At 39.9% G+C, this 24,051-nt stretch overlaps 2 protein-coding genes and 1 long non-coding RNA gene across 14 annotated transcripts in view; 2 read left to right on the forward strand and 1 right to left on the reverse strand.

The window, feature by feature from the left end:
* Nucleotides 1-68: 68 nt before the first annotated feature.
* Nucleotides 69-23,565, reverse strand: DHX32 (DEAH-box helicase 32 (putative)). Of its 7 annotated transcripts, none has more exons than XM_081005229.1 (12): nucleotides 23,421-23,565; nucleotides 20,937-21,694; nucleotides 18,432-18,625; nucleotides 16,927-17,299; nucleotides 14,746-14,985; nucleotides 13,087-13,183; nucleotides 12,835-12,993; nucleotides 5,126-5,317; nucleotides 3,687-3,836; nucleotides 2,744-2,934; nucleotides 2,227-2,408; nucleotides 69-365 (listed from the first exon to the last, which is right to left on the reverse strand). In XM_081005229.1, the coding sequence occupies exons 2-12, from the start codon at nucleotides 21,213-21,215 to the stop codon at nucleotides 173-175; spliced, it is 2,250 nt and encodes a 749-aa protein (XP_080861355.1). In that variant the 5' UTR covers nucleotides 21,216-21,694; nucleotides 23,421-23,565; the 3' UTR covers nucleotides 69-172. The 7 variants fall into 7 exon arrangements, with proteins under 7 accessions (XP_080861355.1, XP_080861357.1, XP_080861356.1 ...); XM_081005231.1 differs by lacking the exon at nucleotides 23,421-23,565 and adding an exon at nucleotides 23,302-23,320; XM_081005230.1 differs by lacking the exon at nucleotides 23,421-23,565 and adding an exon at nucleotides 22,802-22,923.
* On the forward strand, nucleotides 5,324-9,350 carry LOC308477112. The gene is made up of 2 exons (XR_013986393.1): nucleotides 5,324-5,796; nucleotides 8,810-9,350. It is a non-coding gene; the product is annotated as an uncharacterized lncRNA (long non-coding RNA).
* Nucleotides 22,959-24,051, forward strand: part of FANK1 (fibronectin type III and ankyrin repeat domains 1) — a 33,084-nt gene continuing 31,991 nt past the window's right edge. For 5 of the 6 annotated variants that reach the window (XR_013986357.1, XR_013986358.1, XR_013986359.1 and 2 more), the window contains exon 1: nucleotides 23,002-23,121. Coding sequence is in view for 3 of the 6 variants with exons in the window: in XM_081005310.1 (XP_080861436.1) it covers nucleotides 23,052-23,121 (70 nt within the window). In the remaining 3 variants the exon portion in view is untranslated. Of the gene's footprint in view, nucleotides 23,122-24,051 lie in introns of all 6 variants that reach the window. The other variant, XM_081005311.1, reaches the window with a different exon arrangement.

Genomic DNA, 24,051 nt, shown 5'->3' on the forward strand with positions numbered 1-24,051 from the left:
GAAAACTTTTCTAACTAACTGTAGGTTGTTTCCATGTTGCCAAAGATAATAACAAAAAACTCCTGCGATTTTGTTCTGTTTTAAAATCATTTCTCATGTCATATAAAAGCTGGTGTTGGGAATATATTGTACATAGAGGTTATATACTTCAACACAGTTTGGGATAGCAAACTTATTGAATAATGCATCGCTGTTCGGCAGGTGTTTCAGGATATTTTTTATATTCTTTATCTTTGCTGTTTGTTTTTTCTTCCTTGCCTGTTGTTGAAATGGGTGATAAATGATTGATTTCTTCCTGCAGAATAGCCTTGCTCTCACTGGCAGGCAGATTACTAAAATAGTATTGAGGTGCCAGCTCCACAAATCTGTTAAGAAACAGAATAAACAAGTGAGGGTATATTTTTTTTAAGAAGGCAATTTTTCAATATTTTCTATGACTGTTTTATGACTCATGCAGCAAATGCTTACAGACAGGAACATTTTGATGCATTAAATATAGAGCTGCATAGCTGGAATCGGTTCCAAATTATATATTCCAGGTAAAGTGTACATATAAGATTATACAGTTTCTTTACAAATTAATATGTTCCGTTTGCCTTGGAGTGCTAGTAGTTGGTTTCCAGGTGTTGCAATTAAAATATAACATAGTCCTGGATATGAGTATACTCTTTGCAAATTCTACCAGAAGCTTCAGTGCATAACCTATTTAAATTTAGGGAAACTGTAGAAGGGCACAATTTTTATGTATTTTAGTAGTTTGGGGAAAAGGAATGGTTTCCTGCTACTATGTGCATTATAGCATTTCAAATAAATTCAGTCATCCCTAGCCACACATGTGCGGAATTATTAGTTGTTCATTAGTGCTCCTGATTCAATATATAACATGAATTTTGTTTAACTTTGATTTCACATCTGTGTATTGGTTCTGTGTGCCAGGACACAGGAATAGATATGCTCAGAGTTAACTTGTCCATTAATTTCATACTAGTCTTAACACTGTCTATCACCCATATTCTTCAGTCTATCTTACTAAAAGGGGGATTGCATTGTATCAATTTGAACTTACTACCTGCTTGAGCAGGTGCATCAAACCAAGTTGTGACATAGGACTGAAATAGCTGAAGGCTAAACATTTCATTTTTAAATTTCTAATTAAAACTTTACTCCCTTATCCATGGTTCAGTAAGTGAAATGCTTTTAACCAAAATGTACTTATTTATTTAATAGAAAGCACTTCTGAAGTTCAGCCATGCTGAGCTGCAAGCTCAAACCATCTGCACAGAAACAAATTCTCAGTATGAAGTCAATGAGAACATGTGACTATAGCCTGCACTTTGTTTCCTTTTGTAAGGCCCTTTTAAAAACAGTTATTTATCTATGCCACCAAGCAAACAGTGAAGTTAAAATGATTTGCTCAATGGCTATTTCTGGACAACTAATGTGGAGCTTGTCAGGTAGTACTTCATTACTGGGATTTTGCTTGAATGGGAGACTAGGAGCATAGCTTGGGCTGATGGGCCCAAAATGAGCAAATCCATTCTGCACTGATTCTGCATTTATTTGGATCATAGGATCATGCTAGCCCTGCAGATAAAATCAGTTGTGAAATGGTGAGATTTAAAAACTTTAAAACATTTCACTTCCTTGCCGCCCTTAATATACTTTCGGAATGCTGACAGATCTAATATACACTTCCATGAGATTGTCAGTTGGATTTCTATAATTCAGTGTGAAAGTATCCTAATGATATTTGAAATACCTCCCATATAATAACTTTCAGCACAAGTCATACTATTTCCACCAAATCAAAATTATGGAACAGGTAGCTACCAAATATCCAAACTCTGCAGAAATGTTAGAGCACACACTTTGTATGCAGAAAATCCCACATGAAATACAGTCTGTACTGACAACACTGAGCTAGATGGACTAATAGTCTGACTCAATATAAGGCAGTTCTCTGTGGTCATAACCCGCTTAAAATAAGAAAAGTGCTAGGAGACCTTTCAACACTAACAGTATTGATGTGGGTGGTGGGGTGCCAGCTTAAAAACACACACACAAATGTATCTTACTGCTGGAAGCTAAAGGCAACGATCACCCACCCCTCCTGTTTCTCCAATTTTCCCAGGAAGCAAGCTGTGTAATGTTGGGTTGTGCTCTTAAATGGAAGTTGTATGCTACAAACATGAATGAAAACCTAAATTCCAACTTCCTCTTACTCACAGATCAGGTGATATCGCTGAGATGATTTTTAGAGAGTTGTTTTCAGGAATACTGAATTCATGGAACACAACCCACTCTGGGATCCTTGCAGTGTTATAGTATATTGACAGAGGGTGAAGCTGGGCTACTTGCCTGTGCGACAACATTAAATAGTTTCCAGCACCATCAACATCACGAGCTATCTAGAACATGAAAAGTCAATAAATGACATGTAATTTACCTGGACTTATGCCTACTGCAGTGTATTACCTGCATTCAGTTATCCATTAAATACCAAAATACGATCCAAGAATAGTTGTGTTGTAGTCAAATGACTACACAAATTAATTTTACAGCTTTAAATGAATTGTAAGAGGACTGAAGAGTAAGCTATAGAATTAAAACAAATTGGGGGATAGGAATCAAAGGGACAGAGCATTATTATGTCAATACAAATGAAAGCAAAGTATTTTGATTAAATTAAGCTTTTCCATAACATTAATAAACCTAGATGAAACTATCCATTTGGTTTCCTTACTTGCATAAAGTAACCAGACAAAAGTGCTTTCTTTATCCTCAGTACATTTTCTTTCAATCCAAAAGCAGGTGCTGAAATTGGGAGTTCAATTCGTTTCATAATGTCATCCAATTCAGCTCTGATAGCTTCCGCCATTCTTAGTGCAGAGCAGTTCAGAAAATACTCTTGACACCACTTTTCAGTACTACGGTCTGCGAGGGGAAAAAAGGTAAAATTGTGTTTGTTTTTGCTAGAGAATCCAGTTCCATTACACTCTAAAGGGACTTATTCCCAAATAAATTTGTACAGGACTGCAGCTTTCATCCTGAAAAGAGGTTATTCTGTCATGCCAGATGTAATTATGAAGATTTTACCTGGCAGAATAACCCTTTTTTCAGGATAAAGGCTACAGTCATATACACACTTATCTGGGGATAAGTCCCACTGAACTTAATGGAACTGACTTCTAAGTATGCGTTTTCTTCATTAGACTATTTAATTTACCATTTTAAAATTGGAATTCATTGCTAGCCCTCTTCAAGCATTCCATAGGAAGGGAAGTATGAAGCAAAAGGAGCCACTGGAAAGGGTGAGCTCTCTCCCCATGGTCCTCATTGTCCTCTTAAAATACGCAAGAGCCTCCACAAAAAGAGAAGAAGGCTCCTTGCTTCAGTCACCCTCCCAAACAACGCCAGTGGCAGAGCTAGCACAGTCATTCCCATGGATTTGCCCCCCTTGTATTTGCTTAATGCTGAATATGAATGCCTGAAGAGGGCTCCTGCTGCCTATCCTCATTGCTCACATTGCCTCTTTCCCTGCTCCTTTTGCTGTTTTTTATTATTAAATAAAAATAAAATAGTCTGTTAGCTTATAGGTCCTCTATAAGTGAAAGCTGGAATAATGGTTCAGAAGCATTTCAGGATGAATTTTTAAAGTGTAATTAAAATATTTGACACACACTTACACAGGCCTGTGGAGCTTGTCCTAGCTTCCTTGTAAGCCCTGTAGACATTGATAAGGGTAAAATGATCTCCAGCAGGATGCAAGAATTTTTGCCAGCAAGCGACTGCAATCTCTTCTGTTCCCTGTGGTGGGTTTAAAAAGCAACTAGGAGCTTGTGTTCAAAAGGAAAGAGAGAGAAATGAAAACAAGCTGATACGGTGAAATAAAGCTTACTATATGCACATTTTATGCTGTGTAATAATTTTTCCATTATAATGTTGCCCTCACTCTTTGGTCCTTCAAGCAAAACCTATGGTTCACTCTCATCCTCTCCATTTTGACTGCCACAGTGGGTCTGAAAATACCCCTGAAAGAGTGGCAGTGTTTTCAACTAAAGCAATGGCACCAGACCATTTTTTTCTCCAGGCTTACATTCTGGGGAGAAATGCTGAGTTGATGATGTCTGGATATTCCCCCCATAATACATAGTTTTGACCTCATGTTGTAGATAGGAGCACACATGACAGAATGTTTCCCCATGGAAACATTCCTGCAAGCAAAACTTGATGAACCAGGCTTCTCTGACATGCAAGTCTTCTATGTATTTTTTAGGGGGAAGAGGGAGCTGAGAATTCCATTGTGGGATCTCCCAGTTAATGTGGTACATTCAAGAGAAGTGCTCATCACTTCACTGAATATTTGCGACAATTGGACCCAAGTGTTGCTACATTTGCGACAACTAGACCTAATGTGTTGCTACAATGCTAGAAAACAGTGGGATTTATTTGTAATTAAATACAGTATGTGTAGAATGAGACAGAAAAGCTATAAATGCATAACAATGGGAGTATTGGCACAACATTGCTTGGTGTGTTAACCTTTTTTGCTACATCATTACACTAAGACCAGTGTTTTACTATATTGCAGAGCAAGCCTCTATAGGCCTGTATAATTTTATTCTCATTAAATATTGTGTGGAAGAAGTGACATAACCCACCCTGAACATCTGTGCAAAACAAAAAGTAACTTGAATCCTTTTTAAATTTACATTTCATTAATTGTGAGTACTGCGATTTTTCTGGCTCTGATCTTTAATCAATTTAATAAGCAGATTAATTAAGGAAACCTCTGCTTGATTAATTGATAAGGAACAAATTTAACTGATGAGGTGATGAGTTAAGGGCATACCTCTTGTCTTTTTTCAAATTTATTCTGATTTAGGTGTGTTAGCAAAATACAGGGTGAAGTTATTAATGAAGCAGTAACTTTTTAATTAAACTGTAAGGTCTTTCACTGTTGCAAAGGGGCACTACTGAGGTTTTTGTAATATTTTAATTTTCTCATTTAGTTGGTTAAAAGGCAAACTATGAATCAACTAATCATCCTATAAATGGTTGATGGCAGTAGTTCTATATAATTACACTGGGCCTGAGCAGTAGCCACAAACGCTTCAGAAAATACCTGTTACCATGGCAGCAATGGTGAGCATTTCTTCCACACAGTCAAATTCACACGAAGCTAAAATAGCCTTTGACAGCTGTGGATCGACAGGAAACTCTGACATTATTATTCCAAATTCTGAAAGGTTTCCATCATTGTCCAGGGCAGCCAAATAATCCAGATCTTCCAGAGCTTGCATGAGACTTTCAGGAGCTGGGATGGGGAGAAATGCTTAGTTACACTGGTTGTTACATTCTGTCACTGTTCAGTGAAATGCCTTTACAGACAGAATTAAACTAAGTATTTGATTATCACAAGGTTACAGGAATTTTTGCCTAATTTCTCTCTCAGGTAAATTGGTGCAGCAGTTGCCAACTTTTTTGGGTCCAGGGGCACATTTGGAATTTTGAGGCAGTGCGAAGTCAGAAAATTGCCGCTGGGGGTGTGGCCTAGAACAAAATGGCTGCCACACACCCCAAAAGAGCAAAAAAAGAGAGAGAGGAATATGAAATGGTTCAAAAATGGAAAAATCTATTTTTATTTTTTGCTCTATAACAAAAAAGTTTCTTCTTTTCCAGAAACTCTTAAAACTGTTCTCCCCTGTACTCAGCAATGTGGGAACAAACAGGAATAAAAAGTGATCATATGGATAATGATGCTTCTGCACTAGGTCCCACTAGGTGATCAAAAAGGTACACGCGCGCACACACACACACACACACACCGCCCTTGCTGACAGTTCTGGCTATCTCGGCCTCATCACTGGAACAAAGAGCAAGCCTTCCCCAGAAGCACCGGAAGCCTTTCCAGAGGTTTGCAAAGAAAAACTTGGTTCCACAGCAGAGCTTCAATGTGTTCCCGGGGGGAGGGGGGTGCTGACACATACAGGTTTTGTGTGCAGTATTGCTTCTAGACTGAGGGCGATGGAGCTGACAGATATATTGACTGGGATAGTTGTCCTTCTGTGGTCCTGACATTTTCCTTGGAAGTGAAAAAAAGGCTAGAAGGTGCTTTCCTGCAATCTGCTATTTGGAATGCCGGTAAATATTATTTATTATTATTATTATTATTATTATTATTATTATTATTATTATTATAATACCCCACCCATCTGGCTGGGTTTCCCTAGCCATTCTAGGCAGCTCCCAACAGAATATTAAAAACATGATAAAACATCAAACATTAAAAACTTTCCTAAACAGGGTTGCCTTCTAAAAGTCAGATAGTTGTTCATTTCCTTGACATCTGCTTGTAGCTGCTTGTGGCTGTCCGCTGGCTTAGAATGCTACCCAATTCATTATGATTGGAATGGCAGCTCTTGTTTTTGTAGGGTTCTGGAGCAACAGGTTATCTTGCCACATTTGCCTGGGGACAAACCTATGCATGAGGGACAGCCTAGGGAGTTTCACACCTAATCTGTGCTACCTGTGGTGGTGTGGATTCCTCCTAGCAGCACACAAGTGCCGTGTGTGTGGCAGAGTGCATGGAATGGGTTAAGAAACAATCTCATGGCATCCCCGCCATTGACACATACTGGTTGGTGCACACATACATTGCTAACATTGGAGGAAAGCATTAAATCCCTTCTAGTTATACCAAGATAAGGTATAGAATAATGACAGCCATCACAGTTGGACCACTGGGCTTCTCTGAAAGGCTGCAATCTTCTGCAAAATTCCTGTGCACAATTACTTAGCAATAAGCCCATTTAATTCAGCTGGACTAAATTTTAATGCAGCAGATGGGTAACTTTAGATGTTGCTGGACTACAGCTCTCATCCTCCTTGCTCATTGGCCATGCTGGTTGGGGCTGATGGGAGTTGGAGTCCTGCAACATTAGGGCCGCAGGTTCCTCATCCCTGATTTAATGCATAGGAGTGGGCTGCATGCCAAACAACTTGAATTTTTGACCATCTTACAATACTCAGCAAAGATACCATGTGTTTGCCTAGAGATCTGATTTAATATTATTAGAATTCAGATCCCTGCCTGCACATCATGGAGAAGAGAGAACATTTATTAGCCAGCCTGTAAGGTTTAATGCGATAAAAGATGAGTCCTTGAGAAAGTCAAAGCATCGAAGAAGAAAACAGGTTGGATATTTAAGGGGGGGAAAGTTGGAGAGTTTTATCACTGAGCCATGAAATGAAAAGTAACAGCTGATGAATGGGAGAAACCAAGAGTCGGTGACAGAAAAATAGGGATGCAAGATTTAAAAGGGGGGGCGGGGCGGCATGAATGGCTACTGAGCCTTTGAAGTAATTACCAGGGAATCATGGTAAACTAATTTCTATAAATCAATAAAGCAGTTTGTATTGTGAGCTGAATATATGGCTATTGTCCTTGGAAGCATCTGGCTCCGCAGCCAATTCTATTCTCTGGGGAGTCTTACTGTTTTGCATTTTTATATCTCCAAGTTGGTTGCTCCGAGACTGGGAAACAGGAATGACTCTAGGCTTTTGCTTCAGCATTATAATAATAAAAAAAAGTGCTTCATTTTTTATTATATTGGAAAGGACAAGTTAATAAATGCAGATTATACAGGTGAAGGAACAGTAATAAAATAAAAAAAAACCTTGAATAGGGTTTTCAGATATTAGTCTGCATTTGCAGGCACAAATGCAGCCAATAAAAAAGTCATTGTAAAAATGGCAGAGGTTCATTTGAGAATTCTTTATGGTATTGTTCAGGTTTAAATAAAGCTCATCATAAATAAGAGAAACAAAAGCAACTCCTGTGTTTAATTCTGAAAGCCTTTCTTAATAAAGGACAGGGACATGTAGCGCTTTACAAAATAGGACTTTAACAACATACAATGTCATTTTTATTACGTCTGGTCTGACCAGGTCAATGTTACTGGGAGCCAAGAGGCAAGCTCCACCTAGGGCTTTGTGAATCAAGGGCTGCCACAGTCACAGTGCACTGAAAAGGAATCAGCTATATAAAAATATTCAACTACATTTGTTCCCTCCATTATATAAAAACAAAATAGAGCTGCTTTTCACATATACCTTTGCCTACTTAAACTGGTTAGATTTTTAATACATTTTAAAAGGGATAATTACTATGCAAAGCAGAATGTAAATTTTACAGGTGAAATTTGTAAAAGAAACTAGCAAACAGCTAACCATCATTATCTGAAGTTCTATTCAGACAGAAATAGACATTGCAAGAGACATCATGCTGATTCTCCTATTACTGATCATGTGTTGTTCTATACAAGACACTAGTATGAAAAGAGAAAGAGGCACAGAGATGCAGCAACTTTGAACCACTTGAGTGCTATATGCAGTGTTATTCACTGTATTATAAAATTCCACGTTCCCATTTAAACAAGTTTAATTCCACAGATGTCATAGGAAAAAACCACAACTTTATCTTATGTCCAAGTAGTTCAATCACTAAAAAAAGGAAGGATGGCATCATCAGTAATCCTTTCTGCAGCTATGAAAGGTAGGCCAATACAATTATCCCCACGATGCAAATAGGAAGCTTATGCTCAAAGTGATTTCTTATGGCCACCTTAAAGAGATAATCTGGAAAGGCCAACATTTTTAAGGAGAGGAAAATGGTTTAGCTGTCCAGACCCAAATCTATCTTGGTAGAGGTGCGCTAGTGCTACAGCAGAGAATTGTATTTGCTTACTTTTAAACATAGGAGGAAGGAGGAAGATTTGTCTGATAATGTGCCTTTTGGTCTTTCCAGGCTCTTTCCCATAGCATCTGGACAAAGCAATTCTCAATTTCACATCTGAATGCGAGGACATTGGTCCTTAACCTCAGAGGGACAACAAACATACTATACAGCTTTGCAAATGTCTGCATTTTTCTATACCTTGCCATGAAGAAAGAACAGCTTTAATCATAGTCCTTAGAAACAGGTGTGCTTTTACTGTGCCAGCCCAATGGGCTGTAGCTTGGGACACACTTTGACTTGTGGACATTAAACAAAGAGAAGGTTCACTGGCTGGCAAATGGCAAGCTGTAAAATTATTGTTTTGGCTTAGCTAATCTACTCAGCAAGCTAATGTTGCGGGATAGTTGACTTGGGAGAACCCATCCAAGACTACTGCCACCAGGTACTACTTTTCTAATCTATTGCATGTATGGAGAACTTCTATAATGTAATGTAATCCAACACTTGGTAAATAGCACTTCTTTGAATTACCACGCTGTGCTACTCTGTATTTATTATCATTGGTATTCAACCTTACCTTGAAATAAAGCAAAACTGTACTTTATGCTGAGAGACTGACTATTCAAAGATTGCTCTTGAGTTTCATGGCCAAGAGGGGATTCTAATTTAGGTTCTGATTATGCAAACGCAACACTCCAACCTGTTCTTAGCAAGCTGATGTGCATTACTATTTAAACAGAGAACACACACACCTAAAGCTGCCTCAGGACAGTTTCAAATGGGGCCATTGGATATTGTTCAGATTCACTCATATGACTCATCATCAGGCATAAGTCAAGAGACCAGAAAGTGGATAATTGGTTCACAATCAATTATTTTGCCCTCCAGATGTTGCTGGACTCCATCTCTCACCATCCCGGCCATGCTCACTAGGGTTGATGGGAAGTGCAGTCCAACAACATCTGGACAGCATGATGTTAGTTAACCCCAATCTATTTTAAATATATTTTGTCCCACTCTTCACCTATAAAGGCTCTCTGAACATATTATATATAACAAAAAAAAAAAAAGACTATGATAAAGTCAAAAGGAAATGGCTAGGTTAAAAGATGTAACAGGGCCCCAGTCTAGTAAAACAAATTGCTTGAAGTGGGGTGTCATCCCACCCCTTTTCACGTGGGCCTATAATCACCCCATGTCTTTCAGCTGATTGAGACTGGCCTAAACATTATACTTTCTTTCCTCCCCCAAACTTTGAAAGCATCCCACTTCCTTCAAATTTGCAGGGGGGAAAGGAAGTGGGGTGGGGTACTGCCCACGTCTAAAGGCTTCCCCATTCATTTAAATGGAATAAGATTCTAAAAAGGCATCAAATCATTTTTGGCACACAAAATCCACTATTGCCAAGTACACAATACATGGACAAAAAGCTGAATGATGCACACACCATTCATAAATGAAGCGATTTTTGTCAGGGGGATAAGTGCCTAAGTACAAGTACCATATGGAGGGAATGTACCTGAGAAATCAAAATAGATCTAATGCAGTACCACTAAGTGATTAAAAAATAGTACCTAAATAATCAATCATCCTGAGAGTGAATCAATTCTCTGCAAAGTAAAGATGAAGTATACTTGGAAGGCATAATGGCAATTATAATGTATTTCTAAAATGGCATTGCAGAGAAGTCTGCCAGAGAATCATCTTAAGCAATTATCACCCTGAAAAATTCAGTCTCTTACTGAACCGCATTTCAGGCAATGTACTTCAGAACCTCCATCTAGTCCAGTTTCTGCTTCCCACAGCAGTAAACTATATAACGCTTGGAATCACACAAGAAGAGCCTCAAGGCACTAGACATCTTCTGCTATTTATTTATGTCTATATTACAATCATATCCCCTCTTTCCAAAAAAGAGTTCAGGATGGTGTACATGTTTCTCCCCAAGTTTTCACCTCACAACAACCCTGTAGGGTAGGCTACGCTGAAAGGTTGCATGATGGCTTTATGGCTGAATGGGAGTTTGATCCTGGGTCTCCCCAGACCTACTATTATTATTTTTTAACATTCCAATTACTACAGTATGCTGTTGCTTGCTAGCAATTGGTACTCAGTGGACAACTGCTTCTGAACATGGAAGTGCAATATAACCACAGTGATTAATATTCCCTATCCACCAAATTGTCCAATCCCCCTTTAAACACTTCTAACTAGTAAATATCACCACATATTGTGGCAGTGGACTCTGTAAATTAATTACATGTATGAAGAAACAAGTTATCTTTCCTGAGTCTACAGCCCAGAATTTCATTTGATGATCCCAAGTTCTACTATTATGAGGGAGGAACATGCATAATTTTATAAACCGATATTGTGTCCCCAGTTAGCAATCTCTTTCTAAACTAAAAAGCCCCCAAATGCTTTAGTCTTTCCTCGTAGGGAAGATGCTCCAATCACGATAGTTTTTCTGGACCTTTTCCAGAGCTACAATATCCTTTCTGAGATGAGCCAATCAAAACTGTACATAGTATTCAAAATGTGGAGGGACTTCCCTCTGAGGCCATTCCTAATGCAACAAAACATAGCTCATTCTTACTTAGAATGGAAATTGGCTATGGATTGTCAAGGGAGGCTCCTCACATATTTGGATGGCAGTTAAGAGTTCTGTATTTTCAATAAAAACATAACGGACTGTGAGGTTGAGTGATCATCTCCACAGCTGATACTATCCAGTTTGACCTTGCTTTATTCTTGCTTCCACTTTAAACTGAAAATACAAAACCCACCTTTAAATTATCCTAGTCAGTACTGAAAGCAGACACAAAGCTTGCTGTGCAGCATACCAAAGGAGATTCTTAGAATGACAATTTTGAGAGGCAACACTATATAGGGGAAACAATAACCGATGTTTCTCACTCCCTTTTGAAAGCACAATGCCTCTCTGTTCAGGAAGGAAAGTGTTACCTTCCCATATTTTTTCATGGTTTTTTAAAAGTTTTTTTTTTTAAGGTCAAAACAAGAGTGATAAATGCAATAAATCTGGAAATACAAAAGAAGTACTTGTTAAAGATCTGTAAAAGCTGTTTTATTTAAATGAATTGCTCCATCTTGCTGAAAGTCAGGCTTTATCTTTCGTAGAAGTGAAGATTACATTATTGTTTAATGTGGCACTTCCATTAAATAAAGAATTGGCTTGAATTGCAGGTTATCTTTAGTAACTGCTAAACACAGAGCACTTGCTAAAGGATAAAGCTAAAAGCCAGGAATTTCACCAGAAACAAGACCTGTTTACAAGCAGATACTGGTAATATTTTATCACTGCAATTGTTAGCGCTGACATTTGCATGCTTTCTGCTTCCCTCCCCAACAGTGTTCCTTTCTGTATCATATCTATTAGATTGTGATCAGGGATTGTCTTTCTTTTAATCTCTGTTCAGTGCCTAGAACATCTTAGACACTGTAAATTAATACTAATACTATACACATGGCTTCTGTTCCTGATGGCCACCATGTCTTTATTGTAACATCAAGTTTGATCTTAAGAGTTAGATCACGGTAGTTATCAAGCTGCCACCCTAAGCACAGTATTAGCAGAGCTTGGGTTGTGATATTATTTGTGAGCGTCCGTTTTATTCTAATGGTGTAACTGACAACCACTGTGGTCACATAATCTGTGCTATACGAAGCTTATGCTATCTTATATTATCTATCCATGTCTTTATTTATTTAGGGGAATGCTACAGGCAACGAGGCAGGTGCTAGGTAGCTATGTATGTACAGGCAGATCCTGCTACCTGAACACAATGTGTTCCATGGAAATCGTTTGTTAGGCAAGTGTTCATGTATCGAGTCGACAATACCCATTTGTTAATATGGGAAATTTTCTAATGCGTTCCTGACCAAAAATTCCCCTCAAATACTCAACTTTCATTCTGGAACATGTACAGCAGATGAAAATAAACAGGTTGTGTGCAAACACACCATAAGAGTAGACCTTAGTTACAGTTTATGGTTAGCAAGGAGAGTGTTGAACCATGAGCCCTGGTTCAGACAGCAGACTAAGGCTAAGAAAATGGATAACAATTTGGTATTACCTGGCCTATCCATGAAATCACAGTGGCCTAGGCCTGCAATATCCATTCTTTTCAGAAAAAGAACCATGCTGGTCAAGTTGGATTCCTGAATTTTGGCCGGTGGTAGCAGCTTCACTTCATTATCTGTAAATTCTTCAGGGTAGAGGCAGAAACATTTACCTGCCAGGAAATTCAACAACAACCTTGCTTCAACACATTCTCTTATGATAAACACGGTTGTTTAAAGCTGACAATGATTCCCCCCCCCCTTACCTGAAGACATGCCCAGAATTTGCCTACGCATCTCAGCTTGGCTTTTGCTAATGGGCTGTATCACAACAGCATCTGTTCTGATTCGAGGACTGTATACCTTGCAAATCAAGAGAGACATGACTTTGTTGAAAAAAAGAAAGATTGAGCAAGATTGCAATGGATTTGCATTGAGTTTTTGCTTAGAAGGTTTTTCTTGCTGTGTTTCATGAAATGCTTGGCTGCAAATTCATTTCCTTTCCACAATATTTATTATTGTTTCACTTGTCTTGAAATGAAAAAGTGAAAGCAGTTTGATAAATTGACTGAAACACCACTTGTTCCTGTCAGGATCGTTGTAGTTTTGCTGTCATATCTTGGAGAAATTCTCTTCAATAAAACACACCAGTCCACTGAGGATGCAGTGCCTGCACACACAGTACTCCCATAGACTCAAAATAGCTCTTTCTCCCCCTTTTCCTATGTCTATGTGAATACAGGTAAAGGGAAAGGACCCCTGCATGGTTAAGCCCAGTCAGAGGTGACTATGGGGTTGCACGCTCATCTCACTTTCAGGCCAAGAGAGGTGGCATTTGTCCACAGACAGCTTTCTGGGTCATGTGGCCAGTATGACTAAACCGCTTCTGGTGCAACAGAACACTGTGAGGAAAACCAGAGCGCACAGAAATGCCATTTACCTTCCCGCCAGAGCAGTACCTATTTATCTACTTGCACTGGCGTGCTTTCAAACTGCTAGGTTGGCAGGAGCTGGGACAGAGCAACGAGAGCTCACCACGTCACAGGGATTCGAACTGGTGACCTTCTGATCGGCAAGCTCAAGAAGCTCAGTGGTTTAGACCACAGTGCCACCTGCATCATACAGACACAGGCAGCACTGGGAGATAAGGGGTGCATAACAGGTCTATGAGTTCCTCCTGTATTCCTGTCCAGTCCCACACCCACCACTGCTTGATACACTTGACTCATATTCCATGATAATCACAGAAAGCAGGTGCAATAACCCCAAATGTGGGGAAAGTCAATTGCATTCTCAATTGTAGTTTACAGTGAAAAAGCAATGATTTATCAGTGCTAGTAGCCACCCATCTGGAAGCAGCAATGGTTCAGGCTTAGGAGCTCTGATGTGCAGCAAGATCCCACGCCTGGAATAGTTCTCCATTCATTTCAGTGAATGGAGAATGGAATCTGCAAAAACATTCCTCTTTTCATGTCAGTGTTTTGTTTTGTTTTAAACACAGCAGAGCTCACATGGAATTCTGTATTGGCTGAATGGCTATTTCAAGAAAGGACATCCCTTCATACATGTATATTTGTCTGGACTGACGTTTCTTAAAAATAAAACCAAGAAGCTTGAAAATCAATGAAAATACAATTTGGCCTCTGCACTGAAAACCTGTTTTAATTAAAAATGTTGATTGAGCTGACTTCCAATGCTGCAGCACAGAGTTTGAGGGTGTGGAAGGAACTATGGGGGTGGGGGAAGGAGACAAGAGGCAGGTGAATCCCTGTTGTACATGGGGGGAGGGAATAGAAAATTATGCCAGCCTTTTAAACAAGTACATATCAAGATCCACACCATAATGAACTATGCAGGTATGTGAAACCTCACCTTTGAGACATGTGTTGCCCCACTGGTAATTTATTAAATATTATTTTACTTACCTTTCTTTTCTCTATCCCAACATCTATAACAAAGGCCACAGTTTTAATCCAAACCAAAGATCCCCCAAAGCTTGTAGTTAGCAACACTCTTCTCCTGTAATTTTTGCACGGCCCTTCTTCATTTGGCTTGAGGATTCTCTCTCTTTCACTGGGATAGAGAAGAACAGGGACCAATTCACCAAGTTCAGGATTTAAATTAGGCCCTTCTTGTTGAATAATCTTGTAGGCTTTTCCAATTTCCTAGAAGCAGTGAAGACATCTTTCATGAAAATTAAACAGGCTCACTGTGCCAATTCTGAATCTATTCTCTCTTTTTAATGGATTTTATTTCTATGTTAAGCTCTAATGGCAAAAATATAACAGTCATAATGCTGATTAAATTGAGGAAATTGTAACAGAAGCATACATAGAAACATCATATACGGTAATGCGGCAATTCTGTTTCTTGAGGAATTTATTTCAGCCCAAGAAGGGGCTTCTTTCTCTTCCTTCCCCCATTTGCTTAAGTGCCATATTCCTTACAGATTTCTGCCATTTGACAGTCTATCATGGCTATACCAATCTCACAGAAAGACATTCTAATATCCATAACAAAACATTAACACACTACTAGAACAGTAATACTGTAATGAAAAATTATAACATGGCGCCTTGATTTTCCATATCAGTGTGTTCCATACACTTCCCAGAAATAGGACAAATTAATTTGGAAGAATCTCTATCTTGCTAACTTTGAAAATTACTATTATGTTCTTAGTCTAGTTAGAATTTAAAGTATCAAAAGTGCTATAAACCATATATGAAAGTGACTAATTTTTCTTTATCGCTATTAAAATAATTGAACATATAGGAGAATTGCAATTTTGCTTTATAGCATTCTCCCCAGTGGCAGATGAACTCTCTGGGGGTAATAAAAATCAATAAAATGCTAAAGAAACCATTAATTGAAAAATTAAGTTTGAGAATTTAAAGGCATAAAAGTGTAAGAATTCAACAGCTCTAAAGTATTTGTTAAATTATGTCGTTCTTCTTCTTTCACATTATAAAAAATGATTGCTTGCAAAAGATATGGAAAAGAGTATAATGCAATTTAAAATGCACTTCTCTCTCTCCAAAGGCTTAAAGTATTTCTTTTGCATACTACTGTCCCCTCCCCCAAGTCTTTTAATGTCAAAGTGATACATACAGGACCAAAATGCTTTGCCTACATGATTATTCACCTTGATTTCTTAGTAGCAGTTTTGATCCCAGAAAATCTAAAGACCCACTATTATAGGATATGCTATCTAGGGCTCCGTCTGTACTATGCACAGAAAACAGTTTTAGACCTCTTTAAACCATAATGGCTTCTCCCAAAGAGTCACGGGAGCTGTACTATGTTAAGGGTGCTGGGAGTTTAAAGGTAAAGGTAAAGGTAAAGGGACCCCTGACCATTAGGTCCAGTCGTGACCGACTCTGGGGTTGCGGTGCTCATCTCGCTTTATTGGCCGAGGGAGCCAGCGTACAGCTTCCGGGTCATGTGGCCAGCATGACAAAGCCGCTTCTGGCGAACCAGAGCAGCGCACAGAAATGCCGTTTACCTTCCCGCCAGACCGGTACCTAGTTATCTACTTGCACTTTGACGTGCTTTTGAACTGCTAGGTTGGCAGGAGCAGGGACCGAGCAATGGGAGCTCACCCCGTCGCAGGGATTCGAACTGCCAACCTTCTGATCTGCAAGTCCTAGGCTCTGTGGTTTAACCCACAGCACCACCCGCGTCCCGCTGGAAGTTTTAGGAGACCCCTATTCTCCTTACAGCAGTACAATTCTCATAGTTCCCTGGGAAGAGAGATTGACTGTTAAATCGCTTTGAGAATTGTAGCTCTGTGAGAGGAATAAGCCACAACCTAGATAGCAGCCTTGGTAAAGTGAGCTGATGCTAGATCTTCCTAAAAGTAGCTTGCTACAGTTACCTTACAGCATAATTATTGGCATGCCTACTCTGAAGTAAACCCTACTTAGTTCAATGGGACTTTCTCCCAAGTAAGTATATATAGAACTGTAGACTTAGTACAACATGAATACTTTTTAAAAATTGGCCTAATTACAAAAGGTTTTAAAGGGGGTACGGAAATTGCTCGTCCTAACATGGAAGCCCAAGTATGCAAATATTTTCTGTGATACATTAAATGATTTACTTACTTGTTCACAGGCCAGAAAGATCACAATATCACCTATCTCTTTAGAGTTATGAATCTCAAAAAGCAGTCTTAAAGCAGAAGAGAAATTATCTTTCTGAATGCAACAGGTATACACAACCTCCACCTGGTATCTGCTTTTCACTGTTATGAGAGACGTGCTGCCATAATATGTCTGTAGTTTGGTGCACATCTGAGTAGATGTAATTACAATTAGCTTCAGCTCTGGTCTTAATATCACTACATCTTTAAGGAGTCCAAGCAATACATCTGTTGGGAGAGTTCTTTCATGCACATCATCCAAAATGATGATTCCATAATTGCTCAGAAAGGGATTGGACATCATTTCTCTTTGTAGCATGTCATCTGTACTGTATCTGTAGCCATGCAAAGAAAGAAAGATCATTATTCAAAATTGGTGATGACATACGGTAAGCAAAGGAGACAGCATGCATTCTTCAGGCTATGCATAATCTGCCCAGGTTTTTCCTTCAAAATGAAAATATCAACAAAATTGCACTAAAGTGGTGGGGTCGGAGAAATCATGGCAGATTAGAATAGCCTGTCATACCTGCAAGAAGAAGAGTAGAAGAGTTTGGATTGGTATCCCACTTTATCACTACCTGAAGGAGTCTCAAAGCGGCTAACATTCTCCTTTCCCTTCCTCCCCCACAACAAACACTCTGTGGGGTGAGTGGGACTGAGAGACTTCAGAGAAGTGTGACTAGCCCAAGGTCACCCAGCAGCTGCATGTGGAGGAGGCAATAATTCAGCATATATTTGGTATGAGAAAGACACAGCAATCCCATGTGTGTTTCCTCAAAATGAAGTGCCAGTGTGTTCAACAGGGATAACTCACAGGTAAGTAAACACAGGATTGCAGCCTAAATTCCACTGACTGCAGTAGGTTTTAACATGCCAGACTGTGAGCACAGAGTTGATTTATGCTCAGAAAAAGTAAAAAACAGCTTGTCAGAATTGGAAGTCAAGTACTAAGATGGGTCCCAAAAATATACACCTCAAGCGTCAAAAGCTAGGGTAAAGCTGTATGCCATACATGTACACATATGTGTGTGCATCACATGCACAGAAACATGATGCATCTCCTATAGGGTAGGGTTTAGGCCATCTGACAGCCAAATTTTACATCCACAACAATGTTCCTAAATGCAGTAATTTGTTTTTTCACATTTCCACATCTAAGTTGGTTAATTAAAGGGATCCACAGAGACATCAGTAGCACATGTATTTGTAAGGTGGGGAATGATAACCCTGTCCCCGACTCATTTTGACCTCAGTATCTGGTTCAATGCAACCCATTCACTTTATCACATAGAGCTACTGAAGATCAAGACCTTTATAGTCTTGCCACATAATCTTCATGGAACTGTATCAGGCTCTGTTTCTTAGCTAGTGTGTGATGCTAGAGCATAATGGAATTACACATTTGTATGTAGGTTATATAGAGTACCTGTACATATTAGAGGGACTGAATATGAATGCACAAACCTCAGGATCGTTTCACTATTGCAGCAGCTCTCACATGGGACCACATAACCCACTTCATGACCAATATTGACGTCCATCTCATCTGCTACTTGCAATGCCAGCCATACTGCTGTATGTTTATGTGTCTGTGTGCACACAATTGTTCCGTGTTGAAAATGAGTGGAAAGAGAATATTCAGCACACCACTGGGGCACCTTTAATATTAAAAAAGTTAGAGAGGAATGAATCCATCTATGAAATGAATACACAAGCTTATTTGATTACATGTGCTGTCTCAAGTGAACATCTGCTGTTTGCTTGCTAGCTGTCTGCCTACTAGCAACTGAACAGTTCAATAAATGGAAATTATTTTCCTGGATAAATGTCAAGACCCCGAGTCAGTTAAGTGGTCAAACATAAAGTGAAAGACAGTTCTGGGAATTTCTTGTTCTGAACTAGATTAGCCTGAGTATATTAGAGAAGTGACAGGAATGGCCTCTGGGGAGAAAAGGACACCAACCCTATCATACTTGAGCATTTTGGTTTCTTGCTTGGTTTAACAGTGTGAGGGACATTTCTGATCAGGGTCAGGGGGGCCAAATCCCTGTCTGTGTTTCCTTCTGGGCTTACAGCCCTGGCTCTGCTCAGTCACTTTAGCACAAAATGACCATCTGTCAGAAAGAAGTAAACAGCTGGTGTTAATGTTTATTTGAAGCAGAAGGATTGTTTGTATTTATTGCCATAACTCTGGAATTTGTAGAGGAACTCCATGGGGGTTGTACATCTGTAGACATTCTTGGAGTAATCCACATGGCTATAAAACAGGGGAACAAATTATATTCTTTCCTTTTGAAAGGAAAATTAATAAAGGGTCAGTTTATGCACCATCATGTATAATTGTTTAAATGATTGAATTAGATGTTAGGGGAGGGCAGTATCTCTGGTGGGGACACGTTGTGTTTCTTCTGGGGAAGTTCGTACATCTTTGGTCCCCAAACCTGCACTCAGCTCTCACCTGTGGCTCATAGAAGCAGTCAACATGTAACAGTGGTGACATCCTGGGAAACAGCTGCAACTGGCCAGCTAAACCAGGTAAGGGTAGCTGATGGGTCTTAAACCCTCAGTGAGTTAAGGACTTATCTATCCCCTGCATTTGAAGACGAGGCCAATAGCAGGTACAATGGTCAAGAAGACTTTTCTTCATGTGCTGTTAAGGGAAATCAGGGGGAAATGGGGCTCACCAGCCTGGGAAGGTAGCCTGTCTTGGGGAAGGAGAAAACCTCCTAAACCTCTGTTGCCTTGTGGTTTCCCATGAAGGAATGTGGCCCTCATGCTGGAAAGGTAGCTCACTCCTGTTTTATTGACAGTAAGGCAAGTGCTGGAATATAAATGTCTTCTTCACTAACTAAAAGAAAGAGGTCCATTTGAGCCTGGGTGTGTGGGAAGTATTCCATAATAGTGGAGTCACTGAGGTGGCCCTATATATGTCATACATTAATAGCAGAAATGAATGTTCTTAACTTTTTGAAATGCTTGTGGTGATGAAAGTTCAAAGTCCTTGTGCCAGTGGAGGGGGCTGGCAGATGCCCTTGGGAAACAGATTGCCTTTTCTTGTCTTAGTGAATTGATTTCAATGTAGCTCATATGGAAGTAACTACTGATTGATTATGCTTGTCTTATACATGATAAAGAAATTCATGGAATTTAAAGTTAAAATTCTAAACATGCACTATATCTCTATCTATATATCTAATCATATTAATCTGTTTAAGTACAATGTTTTAACTTTTGTATGTTTTGAAGTATGGCTTTGATATTTTTTCTTGCTTTTATTTTATCTTTTTGTAAAGATAAAATAAGGTTATTTTTTAACAAACAAGCAGTGTATAAATTTTATGAAATACAACATTTATCAGTTAATTTGTCCTCTGTTTCTAAAACCATATCACATTTTAATTCTTGACTTTTCAACCACCTACAATGAAATGTTGGATAATATAATCAAATAGGCAATAAGAAGTGCATTCTGTCAAACTATATGGTGAAATGAACTTCATGTACTGATCTTTCGAACTTTTTTAAAAAAAATGGCAATCTCTCGCATACTACATGCCAAACAAGTATTGAAACTCAACAGTTGAGAGAGATCCCCTCCTGCATGAACAAATCTTTAACTGTGCAGTACAAAACTGGATCATGGGTCCTATTTTTTTAAGGACCTCAGTCCTGAAGCCCTAGTAAAACCATTCCTGTCACCACCACTCCCAAGCCTACTGCAATTAATGTTGTGCAGATGAGATTTTGATTGGCCTAATACATTTGACAATATTGGAATACTACAGGACAATCACTGAAAGCAGGCAACAGTTTTACATTCTAGGATGTTCAATAAGTGGTAACATACAGGATCACATGCCTAAAAACTTAGTTCAATGTTCTGTCAATTACAAGATCTATTTTAAAAATATGAATGTTGCATATAATTAATTCATATCATACTGCAAGTGCTTTGTTACAAACACTCACCTGGGAGCTCTTACCAGTTTTGGCATCTCCTGAAACAATCACAATCTGATGATGATGCAGACTTTCCATGAAAGCATATTTCACTTGCCAGACTGGAAGTTCCTCTCTTTCTTTGAGAAGTTTGTAGTAACGGGAAGAGAATGGCAATCCATCAAAAGGATTCATCTCTAAATCTGCTGCATATCTCTCCATCCTTTCCTCTTCCATCTCCTCCCCATCAGAAGAGTCAAATAATTCTGAAAAGCACTGCTTCTCAGAATAAGAAACAAAGTAGTCCATAGCTCTCCTTCATGTATTATTCCCAGCAATGAGTATCAGAACATCAATGAAAACCTTTTACATTAATAAATCACCAAAGTCACCCAGTTCAGAAACAGTATATTCCAAAACTCAGTTCAAAAGTGCCACAAAGTTTATATTCCAAGGGTTTGTTTTCTCTTTCCCTTCTTTATTTCTTTGTCACCTCTGTGGGCCGTGAGGCTGATTCATCAGAAAGTTTATTTGAGAGCCGTCTAAAAACTAAAACACCTACATTTAAAATGATTTACTCCTGGAGATACAGTTCTGCAGAAACCAATCACTTCCTGCATATTGAATTGATGTATTTTTCCTCCAGATCAGACCAATTAGTAAGAAGTTGGTTTGCTTTCTTGCAGTGTATTCTGCAGCTTCTCTCTTGCTGGTCTGGTGATTAAGGATTCTGCTGAGTTACCACTTTGTCACACGTGTCTCCATCCTGATTCATTGTGAATAGAAGCCTACAGGATGAGATTATTGTGTCTGGTTGTGAAAAGGGTCACATGGTTGCTTAATCCCATTACAACAGATTTTACCACAGGATGTGCAGTGCAAAACTGGGGGAAGCAGGCAGCTCTGTGCAGCAACCATATAAATGTATACAATGGTACCTCGGGTTACATACGCTTCAGGTTACAGACTCCTCTAACCCAGAAATAGTACCTCAGGTTAAGAACTTTGCTTCAGGATGAGAACAGAAATACAGTGGTTACCTCAGGTTACATATGCTTCAGGTTACTGCTAACCCAGAAATAGTGCTTCAGGTTAAGAACTTTGCTACAGGATGAGAACAGAAATTGTGCTCCGGCGGCGCAGCGGCAGCAGGAGGCCCCATTAGCTAAAGTGGTCTTCAGGTTAAGAACAGTTTCAGGTTAAGAACAGTTTCAGGTTAAGAACGGACCTCTGGAACAAATTAAGTACGTAACCAGAGGTACCACTGTAATTAGAAACGTGTTTTAAATTTAGGCCAAACATTTGAAACACTGTAGTAAAATCTGAAGTGTTCTAGAATTTAGAAAACAGTATGGGAGAATGAGACATTATTATTTAAATCACATAAAGGACAGATGAAGGGGCAGTCCTAGACAAAGTGCACTGGGATGAGCAGATAGATGTATTTGGTTTAGCTGGCTGATTCCCAGCTCAGCCAGTGTTAAATTTCCAATCCAGCTCAGCTGAAGTTATGCTGGTGTAATTGCCTCATCCTGGCACAGCTGGCTGAGCTAAAGTGGTTGCAAAAGAGACTTAGGCTGGATCCTAAACCCATTCAGCTCCAGCGGCCTGACAATCTAGCATAGCACGCTATTTGAAAGGCCTATTTTCCCTCTGCCAGGCTAAGGCAGAACAGCAGCAGCCTTGCTGCTGAACAGGGTTTGAATCTGCTGTAACTACACTGGCTTCATTTACACCCGCATGCTGCTTTTGCATAGGATTGCTCTTGCTCCTGAAAACATTTTCAATTAAGATTTTTTTAAAAAAAAATCCAGCAGGGCTTCCTAGTGACTCTAATCTAAGTAACTCTTAATCTGAGTCGTGCATTCGAGTCGTACCCAATTCCTGCATTGCACCTGACATGGCCCCTTCCTGCTACTTCCTCAGCTCACTCTCAAAATTCAGGGTGGCGGAGGACAGAGTGGCGACGGGCCGCTCCTTGCCGCCTTTCCTCCCTCCGAGCTCGCTCTCTCGCCGCTCTTGGTTTCGACTTCGGGGGATCCCTAGGCCTAGTTTGGTCTCCTGGCCAGGCCGTTGGCGTTGCTATGGCAACGGGACTCTGGGCGCGGCCCAGCCGGCGGGAGGAATCTCAACCGGCCGCTGCTCATGGAGGCCGGCGGAGGTGAGGAGAAAAGTAGCGGAGCGGACGGGAAGGCTGAGAAGGAAGGGAAGAGGGGTGAGAGGACCTCGTCGAAGACGGAGAGGGCAGGGGGTGAGGGATGAGGAGGGAGACATTTCTTTCACCCACGACTCAACAGCGTTTGAAATAACATTAAAAATCAAAAAATGCCCCTGAGCATGCACAGAGTGCATTCCCCCCCTCAGACATGAACCATGTCTCCTGGTTTTTCATTACCACTTGGCTCCGAGGCCGCCTCCTTAAACGGAGCACTTGCCGTAGGATTTGATCCCACGAGGAGGAGGTAGAATAGGGTTGTTGTTGTTTTTTGGTAAGGTTCACCGCACTAGCAATACCTGCAGAGAAAGTCAAGGATGCAAATTTTTCTCAGCATATGGAAATTCAGTGAAAAGGGAAGCTTAACTTGTTGGGTTTCTGCATGTTGGTAGATTCCCGGCTGATCCTGGTAGATCGCGGGATCCCCATCGTGCACAAACAGTTATGGGGGGAGGTAACTAAAAAACTGTGCAATCCTGTGCAAAACAGCTCAACAGCTCTGGGCAATCCACGCACCCCACGCACGCTCCTCCTGCCTCCAATGACAATGGTAGATCACTGCCAGTTTTTTTTTAATATACTGGGAGTAGATCAGTCTCTTGGGAGTTGGATATGCCACTATAGCTGTTAAAAGCGCAGGGAGGAGCTGGCAAGCCATCTCTGGGTTGATAAGCCTATGGGAGTTACCGGTAGTTGGAGTCCTGGATACTGGGTGCCCTTACTTTAGTAGTTGCCAAATTACCACACACACATGCCTGCTGCCTTTAAGGGATACACTAGTTGCATGTCTGAAATGGGATACCTGTAAGATAGTTTCTGTGTTTGTAGGGAAGGGGGCTTTTTTTTTTTTTTTAGGTAATAGAAAATTGGAATCCATAAAAAGAAGGGAAGCCTGGGGTTGTGAGCTGTAGGAGTGAGAATAGGAGCAGC

This window comes from Podarcis pityusensis (assembly GCF_964106645.2).
Source record: "Podarcis pityusensis genome assembly, chromosome: 5".
NCBI classification, from domain to species: Eukaryota; Metazoa; Chordata; class Lepidosauria; order Squamata; family Lacertidae; genus Podarcis; species Podarcis pityusensis.